Raw genomic sequence first — 12,892 nt, 5'->3', positions numbered from 1 at the left:
GCCTGAATTTATCAAATCAAGAATGCTACTAAAGTGTAGTTTCTGGCACCTTGAAAAGTCATCCACCTAATATTGTTAATTGGCCTTCCTGCTTTTTGTACTTTTTCTTTTTTTATTATCTCTTTATTGATGGCTATGAGTCTTCTCAATGCTTTTGTTCAAGTTTCATGGTCAGGTCATTAAAAGTCCGGTAAATGTTTCAAATAAAGTGTTGTTTTTTTCATTTATGGCTATTAGCTTTTGCTTCAAGGATATTGGATTAGCATCAAAATAAACCTCTGAATATTTGTGATGTAATTTGAAATGACAGATCAAGTCGTTATCCGTTTGGAATCCTTGTCGTGGTTTTTGGTTTTTTGTTGCATTTTTCACTGAAATGTTAATTGTTCGAAAGCAGAATGAAGAAAGAAATTAGACATTTCTTTATATAAGGTTTCAGCACACACAACACACATTAATTTCCCTAATAAACCAAATATTTGAGATGGACTTAGCCTGGCAAAAACCAGACCGCTTCGTACAGAGGGTCTGCGCTGTTGAGAAACAATTGTGAAAATGTATTGAAGTAATGCTTCTCTTACTTGAGTCCAATGTTTGGCTACTCTGCCAACCTCTGGTCCACAGTCACTAAAACGGTAAGAAACAACTAATGCTTAAAGACATTTATTTTCTCTGCTACAAAAAGATAGAAAAATAGCCTCTGGAATGCCGGCTATTTTCACCAAAAGAATATTTTTCTGTTGGTAGCTGCACTTTTTAAATATTAAAGATGTTCTTCCAATGTAAAGTAAAAATTGCCCCTTCAAATTTTAAGTTTTCTATGGTGGCTTCCCTGCTGAGTATTAGCACACTCTGCTATTATAATTGTAGTCCAAGAGATCTAATTAACTGCTAAGTAAGAAATCAGATCATTACTTAGGATTATTTGTTAGTTGGTGACTGATGGATTTTGAAAACTCTTGCTGTTTCCTTCGTCATTTAGGGAATTGAACAACCTTTTTTAAAAAAGGGTCTCGCATCGTTTTGAATTTCAAAATGCTGGAAGAATCTGAGATGATGATGATGTGCGTTAAGGACAATAAAATATATGGAGGTTTTTAGCACTGAAGTCGTCAAGTATAGGTTATCTAGTAAGTTTAGTTTTTAAGCACCAATACTAAATGCTAGAACTTTGATTATGGTAATTATTGAAACCTGTAAATGTTTTATGTCTAAGCATTTAAATTGAATTTCTTTCTCACTCCAACTTAGGTGTTTTTTGTATTTTTGTCTTTTTTTCAGTGGTATGATAGTCCGGACTATAACCTGTTTGGTCCGTACATAGATCACCGTAAGGCCCACCCCGACCAGCTCTTCTACATCCTTCACCCCAGCTACGTGTGGCGACTGTGGGATGTAATTCAAAGCAACACTCAGGAGAACATCCAGCCCAATCCCCCCTCGTCTGGCTTCATAGGTGAAGACACACACGGGCAGCGAAATATGGGTGCTACATATTTCACCGTTCCTGCAGTCGCCTTTGTACTTTTCAGGTTTCAGCTTCCTCAGCTAGGAAAAATTTATCTGACGGATAATTTCCTTTCCTTCTAATGAATAAATTCTATCATAAATTTATTTAACAAAGCAAAGCAATTTGGGGATATTTCTTAGATTAAGGTTTCATTTGGCACCAGTCAAAAATTAATTGACCACTGACCGTGCAGTGTGTTTTCTTTTCTCTTTTAGACCTTGTGAATGTTTCGCTGTGTTCGTCACAACTAAGTAGATGCATTTAAAGTGGTTGGATCTTGTTTTTTATTAATTTCTACTGGAAAAAATTGCAAAAAGGGTCAATATTCCCCTGAGACGCTTACGTAGGAAGCGTGTACAACCCCCTTAATCACTCTTAATGTGTTGCATCACAGCCTCAGATATTTTGAACTCCCCCACAGATATCACATTTAGCTCCCCGTTTTTTCTCCTCGTCTATGCCACCGTGAGACACTGCAGCTTTCCTTCCTGCGACTTCTCGTTGGTAGAGTGGGTTTTATTTTAATACATCTTAATCTGGTAAAGATAGGCTTTAATGTAAAGACGTAGCATGAGAAGAAAAATACTGTGAAAGAAATACAACGTAAGCCGTTTCATAGATGTAAGAACATTATGACAAGACAAATGAATACATAGAGACAAATTTATTAGGTTTAGGCTACACACAAGATAAATGGTGGTGGAACATGTACTTTGTGATCCTTTGAAACGTTTTACTTTATTTACAGTCAAAGTGCTAAAAACAGCTGGACAGGTTTTAGTCCCAAAATTTCAGACTAAATTTCAAAGCAAGGCAGAAGTTTCTCTTTGGCTGGCTTTTACAGTGAGAATGAATGACTGAAGAATAGACTCAAAGGGTCTTTTTCTTGTACGGTTTTTTAACTGAAAAAAACAAACATTTGAAAGCAGATGCAGTGCTGTAATAATTCAGCCATCGTGTCGTATCTGTCAGAAAAGGAAATTCTATTCAGTCTGAATCCTTGATCTTACTTGCACTTCAGCAGATTTATTTAATGAATGTGTGAATAGATAACGAGTGGTTATGTCCCCCTTATTCAAATGTCACTCGGAGGATAATACTGATTAAAGTGAGCACAATACTATTGGAGGAAAGCAGTGTTTTGAGAGAATCCAGGTAGGTGAATCTTAGTAACTTAACTGCTTTTTGTAACATTTTGAATTTGTGTCTTGAAAGATGAAATATAGAGTATTTCTCTCTTTTATTATTATTATTATTTTTTATTTGCAACCAGAATCGGTATAAATAAAATCTAATTTGGAATTAAATTTATTTAAAAATGAATTGCTTTTACAATTATACACTAAAAATGAATCAAAGAACTTCATATTGAGAGAAGCAAATCTTCAGGTAGCCTACGTGGGTTTGACACAGTTTAAGTTACAGATATGAAAAGCAGGCTGGGATGAAATGGTAATGCATTGATACAAAGTGGAGTATAAATTGGTGAAGACGGAATTGACTCAAAGGGAACATCTGAGCAAACATGAAATGGATTTTTGATGAATTTATACCTTAAAAAGTCCTTTAAATACTCAGAAATTGAGTGGCAGAGGAATACAGAAGATGGCTTGAGGAAATAAAAAGAAATTCAAGCAGGTACACTTTAAAAAAGCCCAGTACACAGCAGCCATTTTATTTTTTTCACAGAAAAACAAAAGTGTTGCCAGAAATTATTGTTCACCTATATGATCCACCTTTCTTGGTTTCCGGCAAGATCAGCTGTTGGTCGTTTTCTGTACTGGCAAGCAAAGTGTTGGCATTGATAAATTTGGCATGGATGAAAATCTAATCTGCACGCAGAAAGCCATGACCTCAATCAGTGTAACATGTTCAGGATGACGCATAAAGCTGACTCTGTGCGAGACGATGTCACCAAGCATCGCCTCAAGCAGAGAGGAAGCTTATCCCTGCGTAGAGCCTCTGAAATCCCGTGAAAAGTCTTTTTGGAATCATGGAAGCTGTCACGACGGCATATTAGTACAGATGGTTCACGGTTGGGACTTTCATGCTTGGGTCATGAGGTTGAGAAGGGGACTAGTTGGTGTAAGACTAGTTGAGAGCATCTGTAGAGATCTGGGCCACTGTGTTGCTGTGGACTCTGCGGTTCAAGGGGATTACTGTCGTCTTGGAGGGCAACGAAGTGTTGCCGTTTTCTGACGACCAGTGAGTGCAGTGGAACAGGTCCAGGAAACACCTGTAGAACTGAGGAACAGAAGGACAAAATAGATAAAGATACACAGTGAACAGATTTATCCTCATTTTTAAAAGACGAAGAGTCCTTTGGGTCTCTGTGTCTGTGGATCGGGACTGTTTTTCTTTTATCTAATTCTGTGTTTGTACAGAGTATTCCTACAAAAATGTTGATCTTTTTAGTTTCCAAATTAAAACAGCAGGTAATAATAAAGAGCAGAACAAACTTCTAATAGCTCAGTGGTTCAATTGTGAAAAATTGACAAGAAAATGTGCAATTACTTAAAGAGTAATTTACTGTAAATTGTGATATCTCTTCAGGGTGCCGTCATGAAGATAAAAGTATTGTCCTTTCTAGATATTCTGGAACTGAGCTGTACAAGTAAAAACATGAAAAAGGCTACTTTATCCATTCATCTTCTATACTAGCAGTGTCACCATTTACCAACATCACAGGACAAAACAGACGCCATTTTCTGTTTTTACACTTATCCATAATGATAGGTATATATAGGTATAAATATTGCTTTGTTTTGCACTTTATGCCACAGAAAAAAACGACTGAGCACATCAACACATTTCTAAGTAAATATGTTTCTAATGGGGTTTTTGACTTGAAGCTTCCACCAAATGTAACACAAATGATCCAAACCTACAGGGAAATAAAAGCACAACAATAACACAAATAAGTGCAAATGTTAAGTTATTTGTAGTAGACAAAGAAGTTGCAAAAGTTTATAGAAAGTAAGAAAATGCTGAACTTACAGAAATAAACGTTTGACATGCAATATTTAAGCACCGACGGTTTTTAGCAGCATGGGAAGAATGATTTTAAAAAATGGGGCCTACTAAACATGTCCTCCGTTTGACAGTTTGCTGAAAATGTTCACACGGAGAGAGCAACAGTGGAGAAGATTTAGACATGTGGGGACATTTAGGGCTGCGAGCACAAAAACCATCGGGGACTGAATGACAAACCAAAATCAGCAGGGAAGAGCAGAGCAATGATGAATGACAAAACTACTAATATAGATTTATGCTGAATGCCATTTGTGTTCCCAGCATGTCACAGCAAGAAGCTCTCCTGCAGCACAAGCCGTGGGGACCGAACTCACTCTTCATACATTGTTTTCCATCCATGTTTTCTGTTATTTCTTCCCTGGGGCCCGTTTCAGAACGTGGGATTTGTGAAAATTCAGAGTAGGTTTTGGAGTAAGCATGTGCATATCCTGGGGGTTTCTGTTTCCGAAAACTAGGTGGCGTTTATCCTGAGTCAACTTACTACCGCAGCTTGCACCGTGAACCAACGCTTACAGTTTTCCTGAGACATGGCAAGGAGAGTGTGAGAAATGACAAGTCATTTTCTATTGGAGCAAATACTCTGCAGAAATCTTGGCCAGGGGAGGAGGGTGATGAAATGTACTGTCTTTTTGCTGCAGACAGTAATTTATCTCAATAAAATTTCAGCCCCTCTCATCACCGGTATTTTTATACTAACTGCATGCTGTCAGGAATGTTACTGTAGCACCTAAAATGTTCCACAGAAAAGGTGCCCAGGATGTGGATGTAACTCCATCTCTCACTCAAACATGATGAGGTCCGCTTTAGCAAAGTGGTGCGAAATAGAAACATCCGTATTTAATTTAAAAAAAAAAAAAGTTTGTTTGCAAAAAATGCGTAAATTTAAGGTTGCAAGTATTTCAAACATAAACACTGGACTTTCTCCCTGTTTACATTGACATTGCAGGCATTCTCCTGATGATGGCGCTGTGTGAGCAGGTGCACGTGTACGAGTACATTCCCTCCATGAGGCAGTCCGACCTGTGCCACTACCACGAGCATTACTACGATGCTGCCTGTACACTAGGCGCCTATCACCCCCTCCTCTTCGAGAAGCTCCTGATCCAGCGCATCAATAAGGGGCTCGAGAGCGACCTCCGGAGGAAGGGACGCGCAACTCTTCCGGGCTTCAGCACCATCGACTGTGGCATTTGAAATATAAAACCCTCTGAGGATGAAAGTAAAAGAGTAAAAAAAAAACTGCATACACTGGTCTTTGCTGGTTGACCAAGGGAGAGTTGCAATAAAGCCACAGCAGACAAGAAGGTTGAGGCTTACTCGTTTCCAATTAGCCCCAGTAAGAGCATAAGCCATAGCCCTCCTGGGAGGGATCAGCTCCGAGGTTCTCTAAAGACCTTGTCTTCTTTAATAACAATTTACTTGACCAGAGACTGGAGGGGTAAAACACAAAAACTCTGCTTTAGCTGAGCCACGTTAGCTGTGGAGCTGACTAGAGTAGCAACAATTCAGTGTTTTAGATAGAAAGTCAGTTTTTAATAACTTGGTGTGTATCAGTCATGTAAAAAAAAACAAAAAAAAAACAAGTTTTGCAGTTTTATGGGTGGTATTCCACTTAAAGGAAAAGCCACAGTTTATTACTTCAGATTTCTTTTTTAACAATCCAGAGTGGTGTGAGTGAAGAGAAGAGTCACTCTGAATTTCATAAAAGTCTCCACATACTGCAGCAACAAAAAGAATGTGCAGTTTTTAAAGAGAGATTATCCGCATTACTGTACATATCTTCCAGCAGAATCAGAAGCCGTTTCGAGTCGTCACCGGGGCGTTAGTTTCTCACTACTGATGTTATGATTGGTCTAAAATCACTGTTCTTTGCACGATGACTGAGAGTCACCAGTCTGATCACAGTTTAGGTTTTTTTTAATTTTTTTTTTTTAGGATGCACTTGTTTTGTAAAAAATGAACGTAAATGGGGGCCAAAAAATGAAACGGGTGCTGAGAACAGCCATTACCCCGTGCCTGATGGTCAGCTGAACACTTTCCTCGGGTTGCCTTGTCACTGTTTAGATAAATGCAGTACACTTTGCGGCAGGACTGCATTGCCATCCAGTTTGATTGTGATGCTGTGTGGAGCAGTGGATTTTCCTGCAGTCATATAGTTCTCAGCTCTGCCTCAACAATCACCAGCCCCTCAGATTTTAGTTTATCCTTCTCTGCTCTCATTTCACTGTTTATTGAATGTATTTTTACCACTGCCTGCTTTGGCCAACCCTGTACCGGAGCTCACCTCTGCTGTACTGTCTGCATACATACGTCGCAGGGATATTACTTTGGGTAAAGTGCATTCCTTACAATTATACATGGTTCAGAGTTGCAATATCCACCACGGCTCAGAACAGAGATGGTTAAAAATCCGGGATTTTTGGCCAGCAGTGTCTCGGGATTTACTTTGCCTCCAAGTTTTGATTGTTTTGTTTGCAGTGAGCCGGTGCCACATCTGGCGGTAGCTGTAGACGTTTAAAGTCAGCACGGGAATGAAGGCCTGAAAATATTTGGCTTGAGGGAAGTGTTTTAATAAATGTGTGCAATCGGTAGTGGTTTGATCAAAGATTTGAAGATGTTGCATGTGAAGAAAGCGACTGCTGCAGTAGTGTAGAAAGGAAAAAGCTGCTTCTGTGGTTCGACTTGGGTTGGGTATGTGCTTTTTTTTAAAGTTATTCAATTTTTATTTTATGAAAGAAATGATTAAATACTTTAAAATCGAGTGCCATTTTTCACTTTTGGTGTTTTATACACTGTGTGTTAATATAAATTTGTGATTTTGCAAATACTATGAGAAACTGCCATGGTCATCCAACATTAAAAAAACCATCAGTCTCTTGTTGTGTAGGTGCTTTTTTTTAATGTGGGACCTCAGCTGTCCAACATACTCGATTGGTTGTTTGAAGTTTATAGGTTTATCATCTCCATGTTCTGAGATGTTGATGCAAAGTGTTTCTCTTCTTAATGAGGCGGCAGACCCTTGTTGTTATTTGAAAAACGTAACTGTGTAGTTTTAAAGATGAGAGATTATAACAAAAATAAAGTAGAATTAGCATTTAGACTTGAATCAAATTCAATAAATATAACATTTAAAACAGAGACCATGTTTTTTGCCCTTTATAGTTCTAGCATTGCAGCACAGGTAGTTGCTGCTGGAAGTTGGAAAAGTTTTGCGGAGGAGGAAGAAAGCAAAGTTTTCAAGGTGCGTTGTGATAAGAATGCTTAAGTTATCCATTAATACATGAAGATGTATCATTAAATTCCCCTACTCCCTCTCTCCCTGCATTGTGGAAAGAAAAACTAATCCTGACAAAAAAATAGATTCATATGAATGTCTTTCAGAGAGTAGCTCCTCTTATGAAGTATAGTGCACAGTCCTTTTGGAAATAGTTGCCAAGCACAATTTCAGACCTGAAAAGAGATTTGGTTGAAATGACATTTTAAGGAAACTTCTGTCAAACTACCAGAATTATTTTTGTGAGGTGTATTTCACAGCAAGTAATAAAGCAACATACTTTTCCCCATCCGATTTCAATGTTGTGGTTGATAACATGTAGTACACTACGCATAAGATAACGCAGAATTCCGTGAATTACTTAGACGTTAGTTAAAAAAAAAAAGCTTCATCACATTGATGCAAAATTGTGTAACCATGAAAACATTTCCCACAATGAGATATTGAAAAGGTTTTAGTAAATTCTGTTCAGGCTGTTTCTAGAAAGTGGGCATGCCCTGAGGTCAGTGTGTGCCAAGATTTTGAAAAGTTGGTTTTAATAATTTTATGCTATTGCTTTTTAAAGAGATGCAAGCGGAGGTGCTGGGTTGACCGGAGCGTTCTCCCGCCAACTTGCTGTGCTTGTAAAATTTTCCCTTTATCAACACGAAAACCCATGCAGACATTTAAAGTCATTTCTAAAACAGTTAACACAATTTTAAACGTGCAGTTATGAAGATACTACCATGTCTGCTAAGCAACAGACTGTAGTATGTACCACAGCAGATAGCCCTACTAATTAACCAGCTATCATTAGTTGGCTATTCTTGCAAAAATGGTGAAATTCTGCACAACAATCAGTTGGACATAAATGTAGTGGGTATTTGTTCTGTAGTCAAAGTACTAAATTTAATATAGAATGTTAGACTAATATTAAATATGTAGTTTTAGCAGCAGTAGAAAAAAAAGTTTTTCTATTTTTCAACCAAAGCAATTATGTCATGTTATATATTTTTATTTTCAAATTTACTTATTAATTGGGATTTTTTTTTAGGTAGTTATTGTACCAAAAGAATGTAATGCAGGCCCATGCATAGTAATAATTGTAGTCAATATTCTCACTCTTCCCAGTACAGACTAGAAGCATTTGCAAGGCCTGTTGACACTTTTTCAAAATAAACATATACCCAACCCCAGTCTGGTCTAAGAACCCCAGTAATGAGGCTTATAATAAGACTAAAAAAATGATGTTTTTGCAGGCTGCAGGTTTCGCTGCAGGGGTGTTGACGTGCAAAAAGCCCTGAACATATTGTACATTTGTGCTTTCCGTTGCACAAAGCATGCAAAAGTCAGGATTAGGGCTGAGTCTTAAACTGTGTGTGCTGTGTTGTGCTGAAGATCATTGCCATTAATGTTGTAGGAGTCGACTGTGCTTTAAGGTCTTCGTTGTTTTATTGAAGGATTTTTTTTTTTTGCATCTTTTTTTTACTGCATGCTTGTGGACCACATTGGGTTGTGGTGTAGCATTCAGCTGGTCCCTGATGCCTCTTGGCAACTTCATTTATTCATTTATTCAGTATTGTGCCAAATTCCACCTTAAATTGTTTGTCAGATTGTTAAAGTGGAACAAGAACTCAGAATAAAGACAAGTCTGGGAAATTAGGGTTTCTCTCTGTGACCGTAATAGTTTTTTTTCTGTCCACTTAAGTACTGATTTTTTTATTGCCAATGTTAAATACCGGAAGCTGTATAAAATTTTGACATTAGCTTGTGGATAAGTGGTGAAAGAGTACATTGTTTAGACACTGATGATAAAGTTTTTCCTCTTTCAACCCGTTCTCCAGCCTTTTTTTCTCTTGAGGCCTACTTTTCATGTCTTTGTTTTGATTTACTATGGTGGGATTTGATTTACTCTGGACCACACTGCCTCTGAAGGATTGTTCAGCATTTAATTTTAGGTTATACTTCAGTGTGATAGGAGGTCCTGTTTCACTCCCAGCAGCCTTAGGGTGATCTTGATTTTTATTATTCAGTGGGTTTTCTTCTTCTTACACTTGAATGATATTTAAATGGAGGATTTGTATGATTTGAGCTGTTATCTCCTTTTTTACTGTGTGAATAAAATTGTTGAAACATGCCAAAGTGTTAAGTGTCACTAATTCTAAAATTGAAAAACATACCAAAATTATATAATACAGCAAAAAAATATACTGTTGCTCACTTGTTTATTCATCAGGATGTAGATTATAGGGTTGATGACGGTGCTGCTCTTGGCCAGAAGAGAGGGGACAACGCTGGCAACGGGACCGATGATGTTGGGTGGGCCGAATGTTGCCATCATGGCTACGACACCGTACGGCATCCAGCACAACAGGTAGCACGCTGCTGTAGTCAGAACCATAAACAATATGTGGTACTCTCTCCTTCTGGCTGCTGTCTTCCGGATTTTCCCAACCTGTCGGACAACAGCAGAGAAAGGTATCAAAGTTGCCTTAATGTAAAACAACAAAAATGCAGAAATTAAACATTTTCAGGCTTCATTTAAGAGGAAAATAAGCAACAAACACAAGCTGGGCAAAATAAAAAGTTTTGGATAAAGAGAACAGCTGAATGAATGCAAAATCCTATCCTGTAAGAAACATCTTTACAATAGTCCTTCAAATAAGAAACGCTCTCCTGAATATAAGGATCTCAATATTTTAGTCCTCATAAATAAGAGGGTTCAGCTCAAAGTGAAAACTAATAATGAGATGCAGCTTTTCAGCCTCAAACACAAAAAACATTTAGCAAAATGTAAACTATGATCAACATGTGATGTAGCCAGAGGTTGTATATAAGGAGACTTCTAATGCTTCAGAGATGCAAAAAGGAGGGAAAAAAGCAATATCTCTGTAAGGAAAATACGCCAATATAATCACAGCTTGATGCAATTTGATTTGAAACTAAAGATCAGAAATGCTCACCAACCCAAGGATATGTGTTTAGTTCCCTTTTCAGCCATGATTCCTCTGCCTCCATTAAATCTCATTGAACATAAAAAAAAACCAAGAAAATTGTGTATTTTCGCAGAAATAGACAAAACCACTCTCCAATCTCTGTTTGCAGCTGCTATCTCCAGCTTTTCTAATTTTCTGTAAATATCTTGTTATTCTTAATTAAATATAATTGAATTACATGACATCTAGGTTCTACTTTACATAAGGGATCATTACCAGTGATCCAAGTTGGCCTGTGAGTTTCTTCAACTGAATGTTTGTGTCAATTAAAAGCTCAGTTTTACTCTGATTGAAATAACCATTTTTTAATCTAACACTACATGTCCAATATCCGGTTATTGTTTCCCAATTGCTCTGTTGCATTTATCTAATCAGAATTTAAATCTTCATAAATTACAGCTCCATAACCTCCATAACATTTAGTCCTTTGCAAACATCATAAGCAAAGGACTGTCAACAAACTGGAAATCCTTTTGGACATGCATCAAATGCTTCCATACAATCCACTGCTAACCTCAGTAAAAACTGTTGATAACCTAAAAGATGTTTCTTATGGTTTTTGTAAATAAATCTGTACTTTTCTGTTGCACTATTATGTGAAGAAATGACAACTGCAAATAGAAAACTATGCAGTAGAATAACAAAGTTTATGTATTCAGTGTCTTATACTTATTTACCTCACTAAATACAGTAATGAGTAACTTTACTGTAGATTTCGTGTGAGTGTGCGGATAGCGTATAGCACCGTCATAAGATTTTATTTTTTCGCATTAGAAAACAGAGTGAACAACCATAATGTTGATAAGTGAAAGCCATTTCACTGTCTTGTTTCTAAACAATGGCGTCATGACTTTACATTTTGATGATGCTGACACTTTCTTTGACATAAATACTTGCTTTTGAGGAATAAGCTGTCTGTGGAGCAAGTAACACACTTGTGTTGAGAAAGGCGGCAGCTGTTGTTCAAATATTGGAACTGGTGTGAGGAATGCGCCAAAGTGCCTCAATGCATCTGGAAATAGTTTGATTACACGAAAGGTTTAGCCATAAAAACATCAGATGAACGTCTTTAAACACATTCTGGTTCTCTTTTAATATCTGGACATCTTACGACAAATTAGTATGAGCACAAGCAAAGTGGGCAGATTTTTTCATCTCAGATCCTCAGACAATTCACTCAGACAACCACAATTTTGGTTTCACTTTTAAGAAACCAAAATTTCTTAAAAGTGAATTTTCTTCACATATTCAGTTCAAAAAGAGTAGGCGTATTTATTTATGTTCATTTTGATGTCTATGGCTTGCAACTCATGAAAATCCAAAATTCTGGTAATTACTTAATATAATGCAATATGTTCTGTTGCATTATAGACTTAGACTTGTACTTTATTGATCCTTTGGGAAGACTCCCTCAGGAAATTGAAGTTACCAGCAGCTCCCAGGCAAAAAACAAAGTTAACACACAGTAAGCAAAAGTGCAAAAGAATACAAAATACAAATTAAATACTAAGGTACACACCAAATGTGAGTAAACAAAACCTTAAATTATGCAAGAAAAACCTTAAATTATGCAAGAAACAAGGAATAAGAATATAGAATATAAGAATATAAGTAAATATAAATACAACACAAAAAAAATATAAGAATTTGGCGGATAGATTGACCAGTGATATCGTATTGCACTATGTGGTTTGACCTGATAAGTATGGAGAAAAATACAAGGGGTCACTACTCCTTCCACCCTCTGTCCTGTGTCACCCCCCCCCCCCCCCCCAATGAGGAATTGTACAGTCTGAAGGCATGGGGGACAAAAGAGTTCTTAAATCTATTGGTCCGGCACTTGGGAAGCAGCAGTCTGTCACTGAACAGGCTCCTCTGGCTGCTGATGACGGCGTGTAGAGGGTGGCTGCTATCGTTCATGATGTCCAGCAGTTTGTTCAGTGTCCTCGCCTCTGCCACCGTCACCAGAGAGTCCAGCTTCATGCCGACCACAGAGCCGGCACGCCTGGTCAGTTTGTCCAGTCTGGACGTGTCCTTCTTGGATATGCTGCCTCCCCAGCACACCACGGTGTAGAAGAGGACACTGGCAATCACAGACTG

General features: G+C 37.7%; 2 protein-coding genes across 2 annotated transcripts in view; one reads left to right on the top strand and one right to left on the bottom strand.

Annotated features, from left to right (window-relative positions):
* Positions 1-9,933, top strand: part of st6gal2a (ST6 beta-galactosamide alpha-2,6-sialyltranferase 2a) — a 53,722-nt gene extending 43,789 nt beyond the window's left edge. The window contains exons 6-7 of the mRNA XM_032566819.1: positions 1,282-1,456; positions 5,490-9,933. Coding sequence (XP_032422710.1) covers positions 1,282-1,456; positions 5,490-5,737 — 423 coding nt within the window. The 3' untranslated portion in view covers positions 5,738-9,933. The remainder of the gene's footprint in view (positions 1-1,281; positions 1,457-5,489) is intronic.
* The window catches only part of tmtops2b (teleost multiple tissue opsin 2b), a 32,855-nt gene continuing 22,122 nt past the window's right edge, over positions 2,160-12,892 (bottom strand). Inside the window, exons 3-4 of the mRNA XM_032566820.1 lie at positions 10,018-10,251; positions 2,160-3,754 (exon numbers count right to left, since the gene is read on the bottom strand). Of these exons, the coding sequence (XP_032422711.1) occupies positions 3,602-3,754; positions 10,018-10,251 (387 nt within the window). The 3' untranslated portion in view covers positions 2,160-3,601. The remainder of the gene's footprint in view (positions 3,755-10,017; positions 10,252-12,892) is intronic.

Source organism: Xiphophorus hellerii, chromosome 7 (assembly GCF_003331165.1).
Source record: "Xiphophorus hellerii strain 12219 chromosome 7, Xiphophorus_hellerii-4.1, whole genome shotgun sequence".
NCBI classification, from domain to species: Eukaryota; Metazoa; Chordata; class Actinopteri; order Cyprinodontiformes; family Poeciliidae; genus Xiphophorus; species Xiphophorus hellerii.
This window is presented reverse-complemented; position numbering and strand designations above follow the sequence as displayed.